At 51.0% G+C, this 19,104-nt stretch overlaps 1 protein-coding gene across 1 annotated transcript in view; it reads right to left on the bottom strand.

Moving 5' to 3' along the window:
* Positions 1–5,908: 5,908 nt before the first annotated feature.
* LOC116829470 (nuclear receptor ROR-beta-like) overlaps positions 5,909–19,104 on the bottom strand; it is a 37,270-nt gene continuing 24,074 nt past the window's right edge. Inside the window, exons 2-10 of the mRNA XM_032788325.2 lie at positions 18,194–18,279; positions 17,485–17,626; positions 16,624–17,037; positions 15,532–15,653; positions 14,223–14,355; positions 9,715–9,822; positions 8,822–8,932; positions 8,037–8,149; positions 5,909–7,026 (exon numbers count right to left, since the gene is read on the bottom strand). Coding sequence (XP_032644216.1) covers positions 6,865–7,026; positions 8,037–8,149; positions 8,822–8,932; positions 9,715–9,822; positions 14,223–14,355; positions 15,532–15,653; positions 16,624–17,037; positions 17,485–17,626; positions 18,194–18,279 — 1,391 coding nt within the window. The 3' untranslated portion in view covers positions 5,909–6,864. The remainder of the gene's footprint in view (positions 7,027–8,036; positions 8,150–8,821; positions 8,933–9,714; positions 9,823–14,222; positions 14,356–15,531; positions 15,654–16,623; positions 17,038–17,484; positions 17,627–18,193; positions 18,280–19,104) is intronic.

Here is a 19,104-nt window from a genome sequence, read left to right as displayed (position 1 = left end):
CGCTGGCTGAGCTTTGTAAGTGTGGACACCGAGTAAGTTGCAGCGCTGTAACCCCCTCACCAGCGCTGCAACTTGCAAGTGTAGCCAAGGCCTCAGTAGAAAATTCAGCCCCTTTTAATTCATGTAAAGTGCCAGACTGCAGATCCCGCATAGGAAAACAGTTCCTCCCCAAAGTCAAACAAAGTGACAAGGCAGCAGCTCCTCAATCCTATTCAAAAGTCACTTTTCCCAGGTCGCCACCTTACAGTCAGTAATCGGTCTGTCCCCATTCCTTTAGCCCCTGTTCCAGGGCCCACTCTCCAGGGCAGCCATCTGACAGTTCCCAGACTCGCTTCTCTCCTACAAGTCTTCTCCTGTAGTCCCGAATCAGGTCCCCCATGAGAGGGCTCGCTGCAGTATTTCACTCCCCCAGGCCTCCTCACCTGTGATTCCTACCCCCTGCTCAGGGGAATCTCCCTTCAGAGCAATCCCTTGTTCCTGGGCTCCTCCCACAACCCTCCACTCAGGTCTTCTAAACCTGGGAATCCTCTTACCCCCTACTCCTGGGCCTCTCCCTCTGGAGTCAACCCCTTGCTTCTGGGCCTGCCTTACACTGACCATGTCGATTCTTCCCCTCATTCCTAGGGGCACTGCACAAGCCTCCCTACCATTTGGCAGGGTTCCCCAGCTCTACCCAGGCCTCCTAGCAGTTTTCCTCAGAACTCAGCAGCAGCTCATGGTTTTTCCTAGATTGGTAGATTCTAAGGCATAGTTGTGACCATCTAAGTCTGACATCTTGTATAACACAGGCCAGAGCACTGCCCCCAAATCAGTCCTAGAGCAGATCTGTTACAAAAACAGCCAATCTTGATTTGCAGTGATGGAGGCCATGACCCTTGGTAAATTGCTAATTAAAAATGTACAACTTATTTCCTGTCTGAATTTGTCTGGTTTTCAACTTCCAGCCCTTGGATTGTACTGGAAGACTGAAGAGCCTGTTATTAAGTATTTATTCTTCAGGCAGGTACTTAGGACTGTAATCAAGTCACTCTTTAGCCTTCTCTTTGTTAAGCTAAATACGTTGAGTTCCTTGAGCGTGTCACTCTAAGGCAGGTTTTCTAATCCCTTAATCTTTCTCATGGCTCTTCTCTGAACCCTCTCCAATTTATCAACATCCTTGAATTGTGGGTACCAGAACTGGACAGTGAATCACCATTCACAATTTCCCTTCAGCGCTTTCCCTCAGGCAACTAGCCAATTCAACCAGGCCCATAAGCGTATGCCTAACTCTAAGCATCTGAATAGTACCAGAGGTGAAAGTAAACTGGTGCGCCGTACCAGGGCAGATTGGCTTCCCCTGATGGCAATTTAAAGGGCCTGGGGATTTAAAGGCCCCACCGCTTCCAGTAGAGGCCCCGACCCTCCTAAGGACTACAGAGTACCGGTAAGGCCTTTAAGTTAGTTTCACCCCTGATAGTACCACAGGTCTAAAAGTCAGGTATTGAGTACCTTGTGAATGGGATTTCAGTGACAGCCTGTCCAAGAAAGCCCCTTGAAATCCATGAAAAGACTCTCCCTGGATTCAAGTGGGCTTGGGGCTTTCTGTTAAGAAACAGGAGTCAAATTCAATACTTCCAACACATTTTCCTCCTGTAAAACAGACTTTATTTTTCTTTCCATAAATCTTGTGCAATATACATCTCTCTCTCTATAGAATCCACCTCATTAAAAGGTCACCCCCATATATTCTAGTACTTTTATGAAAAATCCAAACAAAGCCCCCCCCCTGCCCCTTAAATTAACATTTCCCCTCCCCTACCCCCACCCACCCTTCCTAGCTGGCCGATTCATAAGAGGAAGTTTCATTATTTTGTTAGTTTTTTTTTTCTTTACAAAAATAGAAATTACAATCTTACAAGACAGGACATTCAATGAAAACAGAAGTGTTTTCCTAAGTCTAAAAAGTAAAACATTTCAATAAAACCTGTCTGTACCTACAGGTGGTGGGGTGTGTGTGTGTTGTGTTGTGTTAGATGGGAAAATGCTTTGCATTTCTTCATTTCATTCATATAGATAAAAATAACATAAAACTGACTGCAATGTTATATATTTTCTCTTTTGCACCAACATTCACAAGAATATATATTAGCTATTTCTTCTTTTTATACACAGTGTGAGGGGTGTAGAGGTGGAAAAACACACTTGGCTAAATGTTTATATAAAACAATATATAAGATCTTCATCTGGGAAAGAGTGAGTTCTTGCTTTTTGTTTGGTTCCGCAATTCAACTTTTTTTTTTTTAAATAAAAAAGGAAAGCAAACAGATGGAACCCATCCAACTATCTAAAGCCTGCTCAGCATGGTGCTATGAGTCAGAGAGACATGGTGTGAAATTTTCAAAAGCACCTGACTTAGGCTCTTACGAGTCATTGTCAAAAATGACATAGGAGCCTAAGTCTCATTGAAAGTTAGAGGCTCTTAAGTACCCAAGTTTCTTTTTAAAACAACACTTAGGTTCCTAGGCCCCCCATTCTCAAAGGGATGTAGACGTCTGACTCCCACCAAAATCTGTAGTATTCAGATCAAGAGCCTCAAAGGTGTTGAAGTGCCTAAGTCACGTAGGCACTTTAGAAAATTTTACCTGTGATCTTATCTTTATATCGCTTGGTGTGCGTGTTTTGTGTGTGTATCCACCAGGTCGGATTCCCACTTACATTGAGCCTCATTTAATCCACTCTGGCAGCATGAAGGGGCCTTAAACTGTGTGTAATTGCACTTTAAGTCCACTTCATATTGGCAGAGTGGTGTAAAAAGGCCTTAATCTTATTTAAACTAAGGCCCACCATGTATACTGGCATATAAACTGAGAAATGTATGTATACCCCAAAGATGCAGCATATGTTACAGGCCTTGTCTCTAATCTCTTACCCACATAAATGGGTAATTGCTACCAGCTCGTGAGTTACTCCTTCAGCTGAAGCAACAGAGGTCCCTACTTTCAGCCCTGCAAGTCCCAGTTTCATTCCCATATGGGGGAAGGGGAGCATTCATTACGTCTGTTAGAATGCCAAGATATTAATTTGTGAGGCAGGTGGGTGACACACTCCTATGCCTACGGTGAGTATGATAACCCAGTGACTGAACCTGGGGCCTGATCCCACAAAGTGCAGAGCACTCTCACATGGCATACAAGTCAGTGGGAGATGAGGGTGCTCAGCAGCTTGGCGTATCAGGCCCCACTGGCAAAGCTACCTTTGACTACACTGGGAATAACATTGAACAGAAGGGGCAAAGGTGAGAGGAGAAGCAGAGGGAAAGGTGTACAAGGCTTGGAAAGCTTGGTGGGGGGGCTGGAGGGCAGGTCCCAAGCCCGGAGCTGGACAGTGCAGCCAGAACAAGAGTATATGGAAACTGGCCTATGTGGGACACTGAGCTTTGCAATGCTAAGTTAGTGGGGTGATTTATACAAAGGGTTATCGTATATGCAAGTATATATGGTACACATGTAGGTGGAGATTTGCAACAGTGCCTAGAGGAGTTAGATGCTCAACTCACATTAATTTCAACATACCTAAATCCCCTAGGTCGCTTTGAAGATCTCCACCATAACAGGTTGTTTTAAATAATCACACATGTCCTACTTTCATTCAGCGGTTGGAGGTTAATGTTACTTGTGAAAAGAGCCAAAACTCCATGAGTTTTGACAAACTGGTTTATTGAAAAAAAAATTAATTAATTTCACCAACAATTCGGTGCCTTTAAAAAGAAAAAAAAAAAAAGTGCTGCTTCCTGCAGTTTGGCAGGTTGGGTTACAATGTCTTATCTTTCCAGTCTCTTCCTTAAATTTCTCTGTGGGCTTTTATTGCTCAGAATCCAAAATTTCTCCCCTTTGACACACGCTGTGTCGCAAGCAGGGAAATTGCAATTTCAGTGGCGAGGGCTCAGTTTTTCCAGATTTAAGGTGCTCTCTTGGCCTCTTCGCTGACGAAATGAAAATGGCGACTTTTAACCTTGTGCACATTGTTCGGAGAACATCAAAGACACAAAAGGGGACGGGGAGTTGTGCCTTTTTTTTTTCCCCCAAACATTTCAGAACACCTGTGGCTACTGCCTTTAAGAAAGGGATTTCTGTCCTCTTGCAGAAACTGACAAAAGCCTCTTTAACAAAGCACATTCCTTCCTCGCTGTGCTAGCCCCCTAAGGTCTGCCTTCCATCAAGGAAGATAGCCGATAAGCAATCAGTGCGGTTGGAAATGATTTAAAAAAAGGCACAACCCCATGTATGAAAAAGGCAATACTGACTTTTTAAGTCCACAAAGTTCTGGGATCAAAGGGTGTATCACAGAAAGCAATATCCCATCCCCACCCCTGCTAACACTGCCCTGGAGAACAATACATGGCACTAGATACTGCAACGGGCTACTGGGAAAGCCAGCAGCCTTCTTCTGAAAGATGAGTGAATTTGAGACCATGCAATCAGTGGAGAAAAACGCCATGTTAATAAACGGAGGTGGAGAATTCTGATATTCCCCACTACAGCCATCTAACCGTGCTTAACAAACGAGAAATGATGTCCAGCTTTATTTTGTGTATGGTGGCTTTAAGGGAAAATGAAAGTCCCAAGTTCTTAGGCAGAGTTCCCATAGACTTCATAAGGAGGTTTGCCTGAATAAGTGCAAAGCATGTTCCTCTCCGGGAGCTGGGCCACCCGCAGAAGAAAAACGTATGACTAGTGCTGGCTAATGGAGTTACTTGCTCACCTCAAGGAGATGGAGCGGGCTGTACTATAGAAATGAAGATAGTGGATTCAAACCTTCTTGGTGACTTAAGGGATGAGGGAGGTTAATGACATAAGAAATAAGTAAGAAAAAGAGGCAAGGAGTTGGGAGTTTGACTATTTGTCAGTAGGAACCACTGTTCCTCTGGCAAGAAGGTTTTCTCCTTGTACGATTTGGCATTGGCAACAGTGGGAGCAGGAGTAGGAACTAAAAAATAATCCACAGAAGGTGACAGTTTAATCTCTCCAGCAGTATAACCAACCTATGGGCTGTTACACAGTGTGGAAGGAGATGGTATCCCTCCACCCAAATGATTGCACAAATATAGTTCCTCTTTTTTTTTTTTCCTCAGAGGCATCAGCTTCTTCCAAAATTGAAACTCTGGGGAGGAGAAGATGCTAGAGGGGGAAATAACGACTGCTGCCCCCATCACCGCCTAGTAACTTTGCTGTGACTAAAAAGATCCACTGAGAGAGAACCCTGATTTCTGTTCAGCTCAGAGAGTGAATCCTAAAAAACATCAAAGAAATGAGGTCAACGATGATTCGACCTCGAGGAACAGAGCAGACACACGCTGCTTTTTCCTAACCTTGTTACGCTTGGCAGGTACTGTGCATGTTGCCTGGAAAATGAGAACATTAACTGCCCTTACAAGGAGGTGCAAGGCGCAGTGTGGGAGCCAGCACCAAAGGAGGCCCGGGATGCCTTGGTAACACTGCATTCCCAGCTGGGATGTCAGTTGCAGTGACTGACCTGGGACCTCTGGTTCGAAAAAGCACAAGCCGCTACTGCCCGAGCAAGAAGACCAAAGTTCGGTAGCTAACACTGCAGTAGGCTCAATAACCTCTGTCTATGGCTCAGTCACCACTAAAATGGGACAAAGTGCTACACTGAGTGGGTTGCACCTCTGGGAGAAGGAGGATTAACATGGCAGCGCTGGATGAAGTTAGGGAGAAGAAAAGGTCACCGGACCTGATCTGAGACAGGGGATTTCACTTTAAAAGGGGACTCTATACAAATAAATACATACGACAGCCATGGCTCAAATGAACGACTGCTTATAACAACGACAGTTACAGCCGTGCCTGGCGCCCCAAAGCACGGACACTATATACACACAGCACCACTAAAATACAGCTGCCTCGGGGAGGGTAACGCACAGCAGCACTACACAGAAGCTGGAGAGTGGTATTTGGCCACAGGTGAAGAAGCAACCCCTTTCTCTTAGACAAAGTGCCCAGGATCGCACAGGACAGATGGAGGCTTCCCTGAAAGACTTACATGTATGGCATTCAGAGGGGGGACGGGAACAGCTGACCCTGCATTCAAACCATTGATCACAGGGAGTCTACTCCTGTGCAGACCCCACTAGTATCCCTTCTGGTTAGATTTGGACAGTTACCCTGCTAGATTCCTCATAAGGGGATACGATGTTGAATTTCTACTTCCCTATTTTCCACCGAGTGGCCCAGTCATTACAGGCCTGGCTCTGTCCCCCTGCTCCTCGGGTAGTCATTAAGCCCAGGACACATTAAGAGCAAGATGCTACTTTTGTCTTCTTTTCCCTCCATGCTTCAGTCCAATTCAACTCCCGACTCAACTTCTCTTCCCATCCCCTGCCTGTTTTTGGTTAGCCACCTATCCCACCAAGTCTGTATTGCCCCTTTTTCATTCCATCCTTCTGGCGTTTATTTAATTTAAAACAAACAAATACATATGAAACAAGAGGAGAACAAGGGCTGGTCCTGGGATGAGCGCTGGCAGCTGGGCTCCTTTGCTTTGTTGCATGGGCGTGTGCGTGCCCCATGGTGATTCATGCACTAAGGGAAGGTGTTGGTACGATACTGGAGCGTCTCCTCAAGGGAGTGGAGATTTCACATTCATTTCACCGGTATGGCAAAGTTAGTTCACTTGTCCTTCAAGGTGCATTACATTCAAGAGCTATTGCAAACCACAGCGAGGAGGTGGGGCAGAGGGGCAGATCACCTCACCCCGTAGGGTCTCTCGGGTTTGGTTATCTGAGTTAAATGAACCTCCTCTGGTCCCCAATGTTTCTGTTCCCCTCCAGACTTTGGGAAATGAAACAGAGTCTGGCCGCTCCGAGCCTTAGCTCTCTCGTGGGTCGCTGTACTGGAGCTCCGAGTTGAATACTTCCTTGTACAGGGGCGGAAAGTTCATAGCGGTCTCTGGATGCAGAAGCCGGAAAAACTCCAACTTGTCCAAGTGCAGGTTGCAGATGGTTTTCATCAAGGGCAGCTTGGAAATCATCTGCAGGGGAAGGAAGTGAGATTTGGGCTTGTGATCAGCATTGCTGTGCACCAGTCATGCCCAAGCTTTGCAGTCACTGGATGGGGCTTAGCTAGACGCGGCATGGTGTCATGACAGCAAGGTGGCTACAGCAGCGTGAACCCCTGAAGATGGTGTGCTGTGCCTGGGTGATTGCCTCTGGGAACGGACCAAGGCTGAGAGGCACCAGGTCAAGCCCCGTTTTGAAGCGGTGCAGTGCATCTATCCTAGGGGCTTGCTGTTCTCACGGGGAAACGATTTGGCTCCCCCTGGGGCCTGGGAATTAAAGGGAGCAGCTGGGTTGGTTTTCAACAGCCCTGAAAATCTATGGCTGAGGTTTCCTCCTGCCCGCCCGACGGTACTGTGACCACTCAATCCTGAGAGTCACAAACGAGCCCTTGCACTACAGACGGCTGATACGTAAACCTCACCCACACCTGGAACTTGAACCCTAACCCCTCCATTCTTAACGCACAGGCCTCTTGCACTTGAGTGAGAGGAGAGCTTCCTTGGGCAGTCCCTGCGGCAGGCTCCACTGTAATTAAGTAACAAAGCTCACCCCAGGCTGCGGGTGAACTCTGCGGTGATGCTCTGCCCCCTCCCAGCCCAGGGCTGTATGTCAGGCCAGAATCAACCTTGATGAAGCACTGTTAGAAAGGACGTAGCCCGTTCACTCAGCGCTAGAGGCCTTGTGCTATGCAGGGTTAGAAGATTCTAATGGCCTTAACATTTAGGAAGTGAGACCTATTCCCATAGGACCTAGTGAATCCAGCCAACGCAAGAGGATCTCTACGGTCTGTCCACCAGCGTCTTTGCCTAGTTTAGTTGTAAAATTCCCCAGGAGTAAGGCTACCCTCCCCCACTGAGAGCCAATCCCACAATACAACTGTCCTCAGTAGCGGGACCATTTTCCCTTGATGTTCAGCCCTTGTTTTTTCCTTAGTGCAATTCCACCCCCGTTCCGCCTGGCTGCTCCCAGTCAGCTCCGTTACCTTCGAGAGCTTATCCTCGCTGGAGTGTTTCTTCTGGATCTCATGCTGCAGGGCTATGTAGATCTTGTCCTGGAGCTTCTGCACCTTCTTGGATTCCGTGAGCCAAGGGCGATCTGCGAATCGATAGCCAAAGCTCACGTCAGCCCTGGGAAATGGCTCGGAATCCTGCATAGCACGGCAATGCTGAGGGGAGGGGGTATTTCCTTAACTGATTTTCCTGCCCTTCATATGCAGGGAGCTACAGGTCACTATTTTGCTTTGCGATCATTGCCCCCCCCCCGCCCCCAGTGACACCGCTCGCTTGCCCTCGCACATGTCTTGGCTGGAGAGGGCTCCAAATTCCAGAACCAGATCTGGTGGGAAGTGGAGAAAAGGGGGCGGGAAGGGGACTCAGTACAGCACTTCAGGTTACAAGGATTTTCCGCTGGACCATTGGTCTGACATGCTGCCTCTGTTGGCGGCCAATGCCTGATGCTTGAGAACCATTTAGCCCCCACTAGCGCCCAACTGTGTACAGGAGCAGTTCTTTCCTGACCCCAGCAGCCATCAGTTTTACACCCTGAAGCATGAGAGTGCCATAGACTCCATCAGCAGCCAGGTCAGATCCATGCGTTTTGTTTGCTCCACCTGACAATGATCTTAGTGGGTCTTCAATTTCTCTGATAAAGCTTAGGGTTAACTCCCCAGAATCACAGCCAGAACACTCTCTCCTGGAGTTTGCAGCTCTGCGAGCTCCTGGAACGCAGAACAGACATTGCCATTCGCCTGTCTCCCTCTGCACCTACCTGGAGAGAGCAGGACGGCTGCAGTGAACAGTGCAATCTCCTCGTCTGAGAGCTGTAGCCGGCACAGGTTCCTCCCGAGCTCGAAGACGGCATTGATAAGGTCGTCGCAGCCTAAAGAGAAGACATGGGAACGAGAAGCACATCACGTCTCAGTGCCGCAGACCCCTTCGCTGCAAGAAATTTGCCTCTGTCCCCACAGGGCAACTCCTGCTTGCAACAACAGCCAAGTCTCTGGGCTCCTCTCCTGGAGCAGGAGAAGAAAGGGAGTCACTTAGAAGGCTCCCGGAGACTAAGCAGGCAAACGGGGAGGAACCCAGCAGGTCTCCAGTAAAAGAATCCCTGCATCACAAGCCAAAGGCACTGGGGTGAATGCCACCTCCATATGGCCCTGCACCACTGCCAATGCCCATTAAAATCAACGGGTGCAGGGTCCACCCTTGTGGATCCCACTGCAGGACTGAGGCCTACACGTTCACTGGGGCCCAGACTGAGACCCATCAGCTTGCGGCACAAAGAACAACCAGCCATTAGCTGGATACACCTTTGGGAGGCACCCGATCTAGGCTGGGGTCAGAATGACAGCCTAGAGCCCATTAGCGCCTGGCCCGTTTCCTAGCCAGCCTCTGAGAATATAAACTATGAGATTCTGCAAGAAGAAGCGCTAGACAGTTGAGGAGACAGGAGGACAAGACTCAGTGACTTTCATTATGTTCCTAACCCCCCTAGGTGCTTCTGATACTTTCCCCCTTACTCCTTGCCATGAAGTTAATGCAGTGACGGGACCCTTCCTGTTGGAGTCACTGCTATGTTTTCACCATAAGAAGCTTTAAAGAAGAGTCATAAACTCACCCCCATCACCCCGCAAGGACAAAAGTGAACAAACCAGCTCTTACCAAGCGACTTGAACATCTGCATGCCGCCATATTTCCCCTCGAAGAGCACCGTGTTATTTAAAGGGTTGAATGCCCGAATCATTCGGATCAGAAGCACTTCCAGGCAACCTAATGCAGGCAGAAAGACAACAGACAACGAGGAGGAGGAGGGAAAGGAGGAGGGTAAGGGAGCATTTCCGTCATCCAAGGACAAAAAAAAAAAAAATCCAGACCAATAATCCCGTCATTCCCAATTCAAGTGTAAATTCCAAATGATTTTTTTAAAGTGTTTAAAAAAATTCCAATTTTTTTTTTAAAGAGCAATTTGTGACCATGATATTTCAACAAAGGGAAATATGACCCAGTCAGTTAGCAACGGAAAGCAGAGATCAAATGATCAATGTAACGGTGGATTACAAAGAAAGGAGCAGGTAAAAACAAAATAAAAAAATGGAAGGAAGAAATGAAGAAGTTAGTTAGATTCCATGTGCTAAGACATAGACACTAGGCAGCAATTGGTTTTAAGTGTAGCAACCTGCATGGAACTTGGAGGGAGGAGCATGGGTTGCAGGAGAGAAGACATTGGTGAGGAACCAATGCAGGTTGCTATATAAACAGATGTAGCCAGGAGGTGCCCAGCTATCTATATTCTCTCTCACAACCATGGATGGATGTGGGGGTGTTACGGCAGTGGTATGGCTGTGCTCTAGGAAGCTGGGTTACTGGGAGATGACTAACCCAGGATTGCCCAACTCGCAGTTAGCCTGCACTGAAGACGTGGTCTGATTCTTCATCATCACCCAACCCCTCGTGCAGTGGTTTACATCAGGGCAAAATGGGCGGATGCTTTTCCCTGGTGTAAATGGCAGTGCAATGGAGAATCAGAGCTGGGGGAGCGTAACACCAAATTTTGACTCCCCAATCCCACAGACTGATCTGCTAGCATGGACCTGACTGTAGGATCGGGGCCTTCCTGTATGAAAATCTAACAAGAAGGGAGTGTCGGGGACTGTACATGTGGTGAGGGCTCTCAATGGTAAACAATCATCTGTACGCAATCAGAAAGCACACGGGATTGGCTGCAGGCCCCAGGGTCGGAGGATCCTCCCTTCACCGTTCCTTCTCAGTAGCAAAAGTGCACAGATGTTCCTGTACTTCTGCTGTAGTTTATAAATGGCAGTGAAAGCAGGGTTTTGCATTGTAAGCCAGTCGCGATGGGTTGGGATTGCGCCAACACTCAACGCAAACAAAAAACTAACTTGGGACTTCGGAGTGGAACACAAAAGCAAAGTGGATTAATCTGTTCCCCCCCCCCCCCGCCCCCAAGAGCTGAATATAGCACAGAAAGCCAATGAGCACCATCCGTTCTCTTAAATGCACCAAGGAGTTGTTAGAAACCTCGGGGATTTGTTTCTCTCTTTGCTGATTCCTAAAGAGAACAACTTTTAACCTGGCACTTTCCCGGTGAGATTCACTGCCCTTAACACAAAAAAACAACAAAACAGTGGACAGCTGGAGGTAAGCTAGTATCCAGCCATAAGGAAGCGCTCCCACCAATTCAAATCAGCTGCTAAGAGTCCATCAAGAGACCTGTTACATTGGCTGAATGAACAACTGTAGCTTCATCATTTGGACCTGATCCCATTCAAGTCAATGGCAAAACTCCCCTCAACTTCAGTGGGTGCAGGACTGTTTCCTTTAAGGGCGTGACCTTGCTGATACAATGCAGACCAGGACCACCCTTGTGATCTGGGAACCTGAAGGCTTGGAGATTATTGCTACTTTGACCTCTACCTCTTTGGGGCAGGACAGCAGCTTACACAGGGGGACCTGATCTGTGAGTGGGGCTCGAAGGCCCTCCTGCAATCCATATCAGAAATAATAATAAAAGTGGATTCTACGCTTGGCTCTGGCTGCTGGAATATTTCCAGAGGGGAGAAGGTCAGAGCCATCACATTAGAGTTCAGAGAGGAGCAGTAGCTGCAGTAATGGGAAATCTGACCCTCAGCGTGGGGTTAGGTGGCTGAGCCGGTCAGGAAAGGTGACTTAATTCCCAGGAAAAACGTAGACAAGAACAAAGAGCGTTTCATTTTCACGGATATTTTTCTTCAAAAGTTTTCTGGGTTTTCAATTAAAAATTTCAGCAACATCCGACAATTCCCAGGGAAATTTCCACTTTGACAAAAAAGCCATTTTTGGTTGGAAACACCCCCTCCCCCACTGCGAACGAAAAATTCCAACCCGCTTTAGTTAGTGCCTGAGAGCTAGAAAGTGAAACTGACTGGAAACCCAGGGCCTGATTCTTCAGTAGTTCTGGACAGTTATTTACACCAGTGCTACCAGCTCACAGCGGGATCATTTTATTACCCGCTTTGTGCTGGCAAGAGAGAATCCGCGCTATTCAGGCCTAAAAGTGGATAAAACAGCCAGCATTGTCACTACAACATTTATACAGTGTGCAGATGTTTAGTGAATGTCTGAGCAGTGCCCTAAGTCACCCTCACAACATCCCTGGGAGGTAGGTATGGGACACTAAGGCATGGAGAGGGGATGCGATTTGCCCCACGAGTCACTGGCTGAATCAGTATTAGAACTCTGGTCCTTTCTGACTCTATGAGGGCAAAGATACCTAAGAGATGGATGCTGTGAGAACTAGCTAGATTCACAAGGGTTTTCAGAAGGACTGAGCATCTGCAGCCCCCATTGACACAGCTGGAGTTGGAACACTGCTGAAGATCAGGCCCCTAGGAAGCAGAGATGGAAGAAACTTATCAGGTCTCATCCAGGATTATCGGTGCAAAATTGTTTCCTTCTGTCTATTCCTTAGTGGTCACGGGGTGGGAGGGGGATTCCCAGGGGTTAAGAGGTTGGATCTGAAATGCACTTGGATGCTTATGGGAGCTGGAAGCTGCAGAGAGACACACCTGGTACCCCCCAAGATCCCAACGCCCCTGTACTTGTGGGGAGTGGGGGCGGGGGGTGGCATTGAAAACCAGACCTGGATCCAAAATCTGTTGCTTTCTCTGAGCTTCCTAATTAGCCAAAGCAAAACTCTGGATTTGAACCCCTCCAAACCCGGTGGGGGCTGAACTCCAGACCTGGACATTAATAGTTGAGCCCATCTACACGCAGGACCTTTAATAAAGGTCAGGCCAACCTGTGGACCTGGGAATGGGGAAAGCTTGGTGAACAGAGGGATTGTGCTTTTCCCTGACTCGGCTAATCCCTGAGCATTCCCAGCCTGGCACCCTGGGATGCGTTATCTCTGGAGGTTATGGAGCATCAAGGCTGTGGCTCTACATGATCCTGGTTCTCCGCCCCAGGTGCCTTCACGTTTCCTGTTCTCTCTCCCTTACCCAGCACCATCAGCTGCTGGTTGTGATCAGAAAGAGGCCAGGCAGGAAGACTCGTCTCCAAGCTGGTTCTGGAGACGATAAGCTGCCCAGGCCACTGGGCTGACAGCAAAGAGGGTGTGTGTGCGTGTGCGCGCTTCCATCTCTCCAGGAAGGGGTGGGTGCTGGCAGATGCCCCTCCCCTTATCGCCTCCCAAGCAGGAGAGCCAGTGAGGCGGCTCTTGAGCCAGGGGCCCCATGCTGTGAGATGCCCCCTGGGCCTCCCAGCATCACTAGTGGTTTCTGACGGGCTCCCTCATGGTTTCTGGGTTCCAGCTTCTGCCAGTTCTTGGGATCCTCCTCCCCACCCACTCCACCTGTCCATAGAGGGAAGTGGGACCTGCGTGTGTCAAGAGGTGGGAGATTCGGGGGGGGGGGGCAGTGGGGCTCAGTGTGTGCTAAGAAGGTGAGCCAGATCCACCTCAGTCTGGAAAAAGAGTGAGGAAGAAGAAGGGATGCAGATGGGGGGGAAGGAGGAGGGTGGGGATGAGTAAGAGGGAGAAGTGTTGGTGGGGGAGAGAGGAGAGAAAAGCAAGGAGAGGGGAAGAGAGAGCAGAGAAGGGAAGGAACGAGGAAGTGGCCCTGTGGATGTCTCCCTGTTGAAATCCCAGGCTGAGCCTCCAGGAGGTTGGACTAGATGACCGCCTGAGGTCTCTTCCAACCCTAATCTTTCACGAGGCGCAACGCGGTGGGGAGAAGGCGGCTTTCAGCCATTCTTCAATCTGGGCTGCTCTGGGAATGACCCCGACGTAAATCAGAGCAGCCCCAAGGGGCTCTAATGTACAGCAGCCTCTGGAGAGCAGCTTATGGGCTTCTCCATAGATCAGAGCAGCTCAGACTCTCCATAGTGCTCTGTGCTAAACGGCGCTGAAGCCTTTCACACTGGCTCCGCCCCCTCGCACCCTAGCCGCCCCCCCTCAGCACTGAGGTTCCGATGCGGGCATGTAAGGGCCAGTTAGGGGGCTGTGTCTGGCTCCCCAGCCCCTGGGGCACTAGGCCAGCCCCATTGTGCTGCCTGGGGACCAGGTCAGGGGCCAGACTATCAGTGCCTAGAAGTCTGCGGGGGATTTTGCCGCCCCAGCAGGGCGTGGGGAGGAACCTGTCTGCGCGGTGGGGTCCGTCTCCCCGCTCTCTCACCTGCTTTGAGGAGGATGATCTGGTCATTCTGGCAGAGCTCCATGAAGCCGTCGATGCGCTTGGCGAACTCTACCACGTACTGAATGGCGTTGGAGATCTGCAGGGAGCACTGCTGCCACATGGTCTCGCAGCTCTGTGAGCACAACAGGGGGCGAATCAGGCGTGGCCAGCTCCCTTCCGCACATCATCCTCCCTCTCCCCCCACAACATCACAGGGGACCAAGCACCGGGGCTCCTTTTTGTACTGTCCCATCCTGGAGGGGTGCGCAGTATGAGGTTCTGCACCCCACACCCCAGAATCCACTCCCCCACCCACAAATCTTCATGCATCTCCCTTCCCATGGTGTTCAACTCCCACTGAAATCCAAGGCATCCCTGGGCCATCTGCTCCACCCAAGGACCGAATCAAAGTGAGGGTGGGGAGAAGTAGTGGTTCCCTCCCAGGCGCCACTCACTAACTAAGATCCAACCACTTGTCACCAAATGAGACTCCACTTGCAGTGGATCTTCATAATATGATGGTTCTGCCTCTTTTTTGCTTTGATCAGCCATTTAAATTAGCCATCATTAAACTTCAGATGAACGACCCCTTGAAATAGAAGGGGGCTTCACAGAGTCCTTTAAGTAGGGCTTTCACGCTGCCTGCAGACTCAGGCAGACATGTCTGCAGCAGTGACACTTGGTTCTGGGATATTAAGTCTATTTCACAATATTAAGGCTAAAGGTGTCTGGTTCTCTCCCCACCCCCCAATGGTCACCCACCCCCTGAAATGTTAGCTTGGATTTTGGAGCTCAAGGAGATGGCTTCCGGAAAGAGCCCTGCCCTGCTGTGACAGAGCCTGGTTCACCCCTGTCTCCACTCCCCTGCCCCCCAGGTGATGGTCTGGAACACCAGGGTACATGGCCTGGGGATTCTGCCACACCAACCCTAAGGCATGTGCACCCCACAAAGCTGTGCTCCCCCACTCGCAGATCCATGCTATGGGGTTCTGCTCCTAACCGCAGGGTGGCCGCCTGCTCAGCCTCATGAGACCGTGACAGCATCCCCATCACAGCCGATATCCCTTCCCCGACCCCATCCCCACGGGCTGCACAGCCTCTCCAGCTGGAAAGCTGCCATCCCACTCCCGGGGCGCCACGTATGATGCAACTGGCACCCTGAGACAGAGGGGTGTCCCATGACGAGCTCCCATATGTGCGTCCTGACCCGGGAGAGGTTATTGCTGGGGACTGGGTATCTAGAGCAGCCTGCTGTGTGGGGCAGTGAGACACAGGCCCCGGGGGCTGGTAGGAAGCAAGGGGAAGTTACCTTGTTTTGCAAGCTCCTGATCTCCTCCTGAGTGTACAGCATCCAAGCTAGCCTCTTGAGCTCCTCTGTCGTGTACTGGCAGGTCTCCAGGTGGGACTTCACTACGTTCTGAGCAATCCGGTCTGCTGAAGCAAGCACAAAGCACAGCTGAGACTCAGAGCCTGGGGCCTACGGAGGCAGCCAGGCTTCCTCAAAGACAGGGCAGCCCCAGGGACTAATGCAGCGCATAGGCAGCCTCAGAGCTCCTGGCGCGTTGCCAGCATAGCTTCTGAGCTACGGATGTGTTCTGATGAGCTGTCGCGTTTCTGTATGTGCCACTGCCTTCTCCTGGATGGAGTCAGAACTGATCTAGCTTGGTGTCTTAGGCCCTATAGTGCCAGTGGGGATTCTCTTTAGCTCAGGTGCAAGGGGCCTTGTGCTTTCAGAGCAGGAGGATCTGGGGTCTATCCTTGCTACAAAGTTCTTAGCTGCCTGGGGTTTGTTACAGGATTTGTGTGTTGTGAGTGAGCTGGAATTCAGGCAGTTGGCTAATCAGTGGGGTACGGGCTGGACTGCAGCTTAGCAGGGTGTGGGGCATGTTCTGGGTCTCAAGGACGTTAGGAGCTGAGTTTGGGGAGGGACTATCTGCCTCCTGTTGCTGCTCGGTTCTGGTGGAAGTGGGAGAGGACAGTTCCTGCCACAGCTGCCCTACTCCTCCAAGGGCTTTCTCCCGCCTCCATCCTTGTAGCAAGGGCTGCATTAGCCTTGCATGGACACACTCCCACGCTTTAGGGGGGTGGGTGCCAGACTCATGGGGAGGGGACTGCAGGATGCTCCAGGAGAGTGCAGGACCAGGGACTGGGAGTCCCCACTTTATCTTCTGCTATCAGCATGTAGCCCCCGCCCCTCGGTTTAGGGGCAGTCCCACATGAGATGATAGCCTACTACTGCTCCCATCTAGCAGAAATGCTCCTTTAGCTCAAGCATAGAGGCCTGTGCTTTCAATGCTGGAGGTCTGGGGTTCAGCCCCACCTATGAGTGGTTGCTCTGAGCCCTGCAAAATTCAGCTCATGCCTTCTCTTATGTGTGAGATGGCGGGGGGCAGGTACTGACCGATCTCAAGCATCGAAATGTCCGAGGTGAGCTGGCTGCCTTCCAGGGTGCTGTGGGCAAAGAGGCCGGGCTCCAGCATCAGCTCGTAGATGGACTCCTGTTTGATGAGCTTGGCATCGCTGACGTCCATGCTGGACTGGTCGGGCGAGGGCTGGGCTGAGGTCAGGAGGTCCAGGTTGTAGTAGGTGCTGTCTCCATCAGGGGTGAGGGGGAAGTCGAAGAGGAGCCCATCCGACAGCAGGGAGATGTCGTCCAGGTCCGAGACCCCGCTGCTCACGCTGGTGGGGTAGACCCGTGCCAGGACCTCGGAGTCGTCCTTGGAGACCCCGTTCTGTTCCTGGTTCTGCTGGTGCTTCTGCACTTCTGCATACAGGCTGTCTCGCTGCTTCTTGGACATGCGGCCGAACTTCACCGCTGGGGAGAAGGAAGCAGGGCTGGTAGGCATGGGTGCGTGGATGGGGCGCAGTGGCAAACGAAGGGTTAACCACAAATCCACTGCCCACCCAGGCAGGGGCCAGAGGATTAGGAGGGTGGCAGGGCTGGGGCTCCAGGGCTGGGTGATTATTTTGGTACATTCCGATGATGGGATTTCCCCCCGCTTTGATTAACAGCAGCGAGCAGAGGCCCCAGCTGGGATCAGGGCCCCCATTGTGGTAGGTGCTGAGCACACAGCTAGGGGGACAATCCCTGCTCCAAGGAGCTTACAGCTGAAACCGACGAGACTTACCCAAGGTCCCTGGCTCAGCCAGGAATTCAAGAGTCCTGGCTCACAGCCTATTCCCCACTGAGCAGCCCAGCCTGCAACTCCCCGATTCCCCAGGGGCCCAGCCGACCCCCCCCAGGCCTTGGGAGCAGACTCACCGTCACGCGACATGCCCAGCGCCAGACATTTCTGCAGGCGGCAGTGCTGGCACCGGTTCCGGTTGGTCCGGTCGATCAGGCAGTTCCTCTGGCGCGAGCAGGAGTAGCTGGCGTTATTCTGCTGGCTTCTCCGGAAGAAACCCTGCACGAAAAGGAGGACAGGTCAAAAAGGGGTGTGTGGGGGGGATCCCCCATGTGGTCTCCACCTGCCTGGGGAGTGACTGGAGGAGAGGTCTTTCGAGGGTGGGGACGGAAAAGGCCCAGCGGGGGCACCTGGCCCATCCCAACCTAAGCTTGTTCCTGGGGAGACGGTCTCTTGTGCTTTGTCCAGCCTTGGCCCACACACAATGGGAACCGGGGACTGTTCCAGAGTGGGGAGGGAGCAATGCCAGACCCAGGAGAGGGATGAATGGGTGGGGGAGGGAACTGGGCCAGCGGTGGAGCTAGTAGGATGGTGACCAGAGCCAGGGAGGTGCCATGCGATTTGTTCCCAGGCAGCTCAACCAGCGTATCTGGCTCCTGCCCAGGGCCGTCAATGGCAGCGGACGTCTAGCTGGCGTCGACTCCTTTGGAAACCCTACCCCAGCGCTGGGCGAGCAGACGGCTCACGCCAAAGAGGTTTGTAAACCATCCCCTGAATCACCAGGCTGGGAATGCCCAATTCCTTACACCTGCCGAGTGCCAGGGCCGGACAGAGCCCATCACTTACCTTACAGCCTTCACAGGTGATGACGCCGTAGTGAATCCCCGAAGACTTGTCTCCGCAGATCTTACACGGGATCACTTCGATTTGGGCTGCAGCCGGGAGGGGAACAAAACAGACAAGCCCAGGTCAGTTCACTGCGGTGTCTCTCTCTCTAGGGGACAGAGCAGTTAAGACACTTGGCTCTTGTGCGGAGACAGGGACCTCGCAGCACTTTACAAACAGACATTAACTAAACATTCTGGGAGATGGGTAGCATCACCCCCTTCTTGAGGGAAACTGAGGCACAGAGCAGGGCTGTGACTTGCTCAAGGTCAGCCAGCAGGCCAGCAGTGGAGCTGGGAACAGAACCCAGGCTTGCTAATCCTGTAATCTAGTCAGTAGATCCCACCGTTTAAACCCTCTGAAATGATCCTCTTACGAGTCCAGCCCTCCTGCTCAACACACCTAGGAAACAAGCAACACTGACTACTCAGCTCGGCAAGCAGACGCTCTCTTCCCAGCCTCACTCCAAGCACCGCAAGACCCCGCCTAGGCCCTGATCCCTCCAGGTTTTCCTCTTCCTTATTCCTGATGGTGAGTGAGGAGGCTGAAGGACTCATTAACACTTGGCTTGATTGTGCTAGTTGCACTGATAGTCATGAGTGGATTTGAGCACTCATAAGGGACGGATCTCTGCCTGCGTGGATCCCACACACCTGCCCTGCCTGGGTCTCTTTGCAGGGACTGGATCCTGGAACGTCTCCATCTGAAAGCCCATATTAAACATCCAGACCTTCTCCACCCACTAGTGAGAGACAAAGCGCTACCCTGCGCTAGCCTGAGGTACACACCCAGGTGCAGTCTGTCTGCAGCGCTTAAATGGCCTCTTTTCTCCATCTTTTTTATGGCAGGCTATCAGCCTTGCAAGTATTTGA

The sequence above is a fragment of the Chelonoidis abingdonii genome, chromosome 11 (genome assembly GCF_003597395.2).
Source record: "Chelonoidis abingdonii isolate Lonesome George chromosome 11, CheloAbing_2.0, whole genome shotgun sequence".
NCBI classification, from domain to species: Eukaryota; Metazoa; Chordata; order Testudines; family Testudinidae; genus Chelonoidis; species Chelonoidis abingdonii.
Note: the sequence above shows the minus strand (reverse complement) of the source record. Positions and strands in the feature narration are given on the sequence as shown.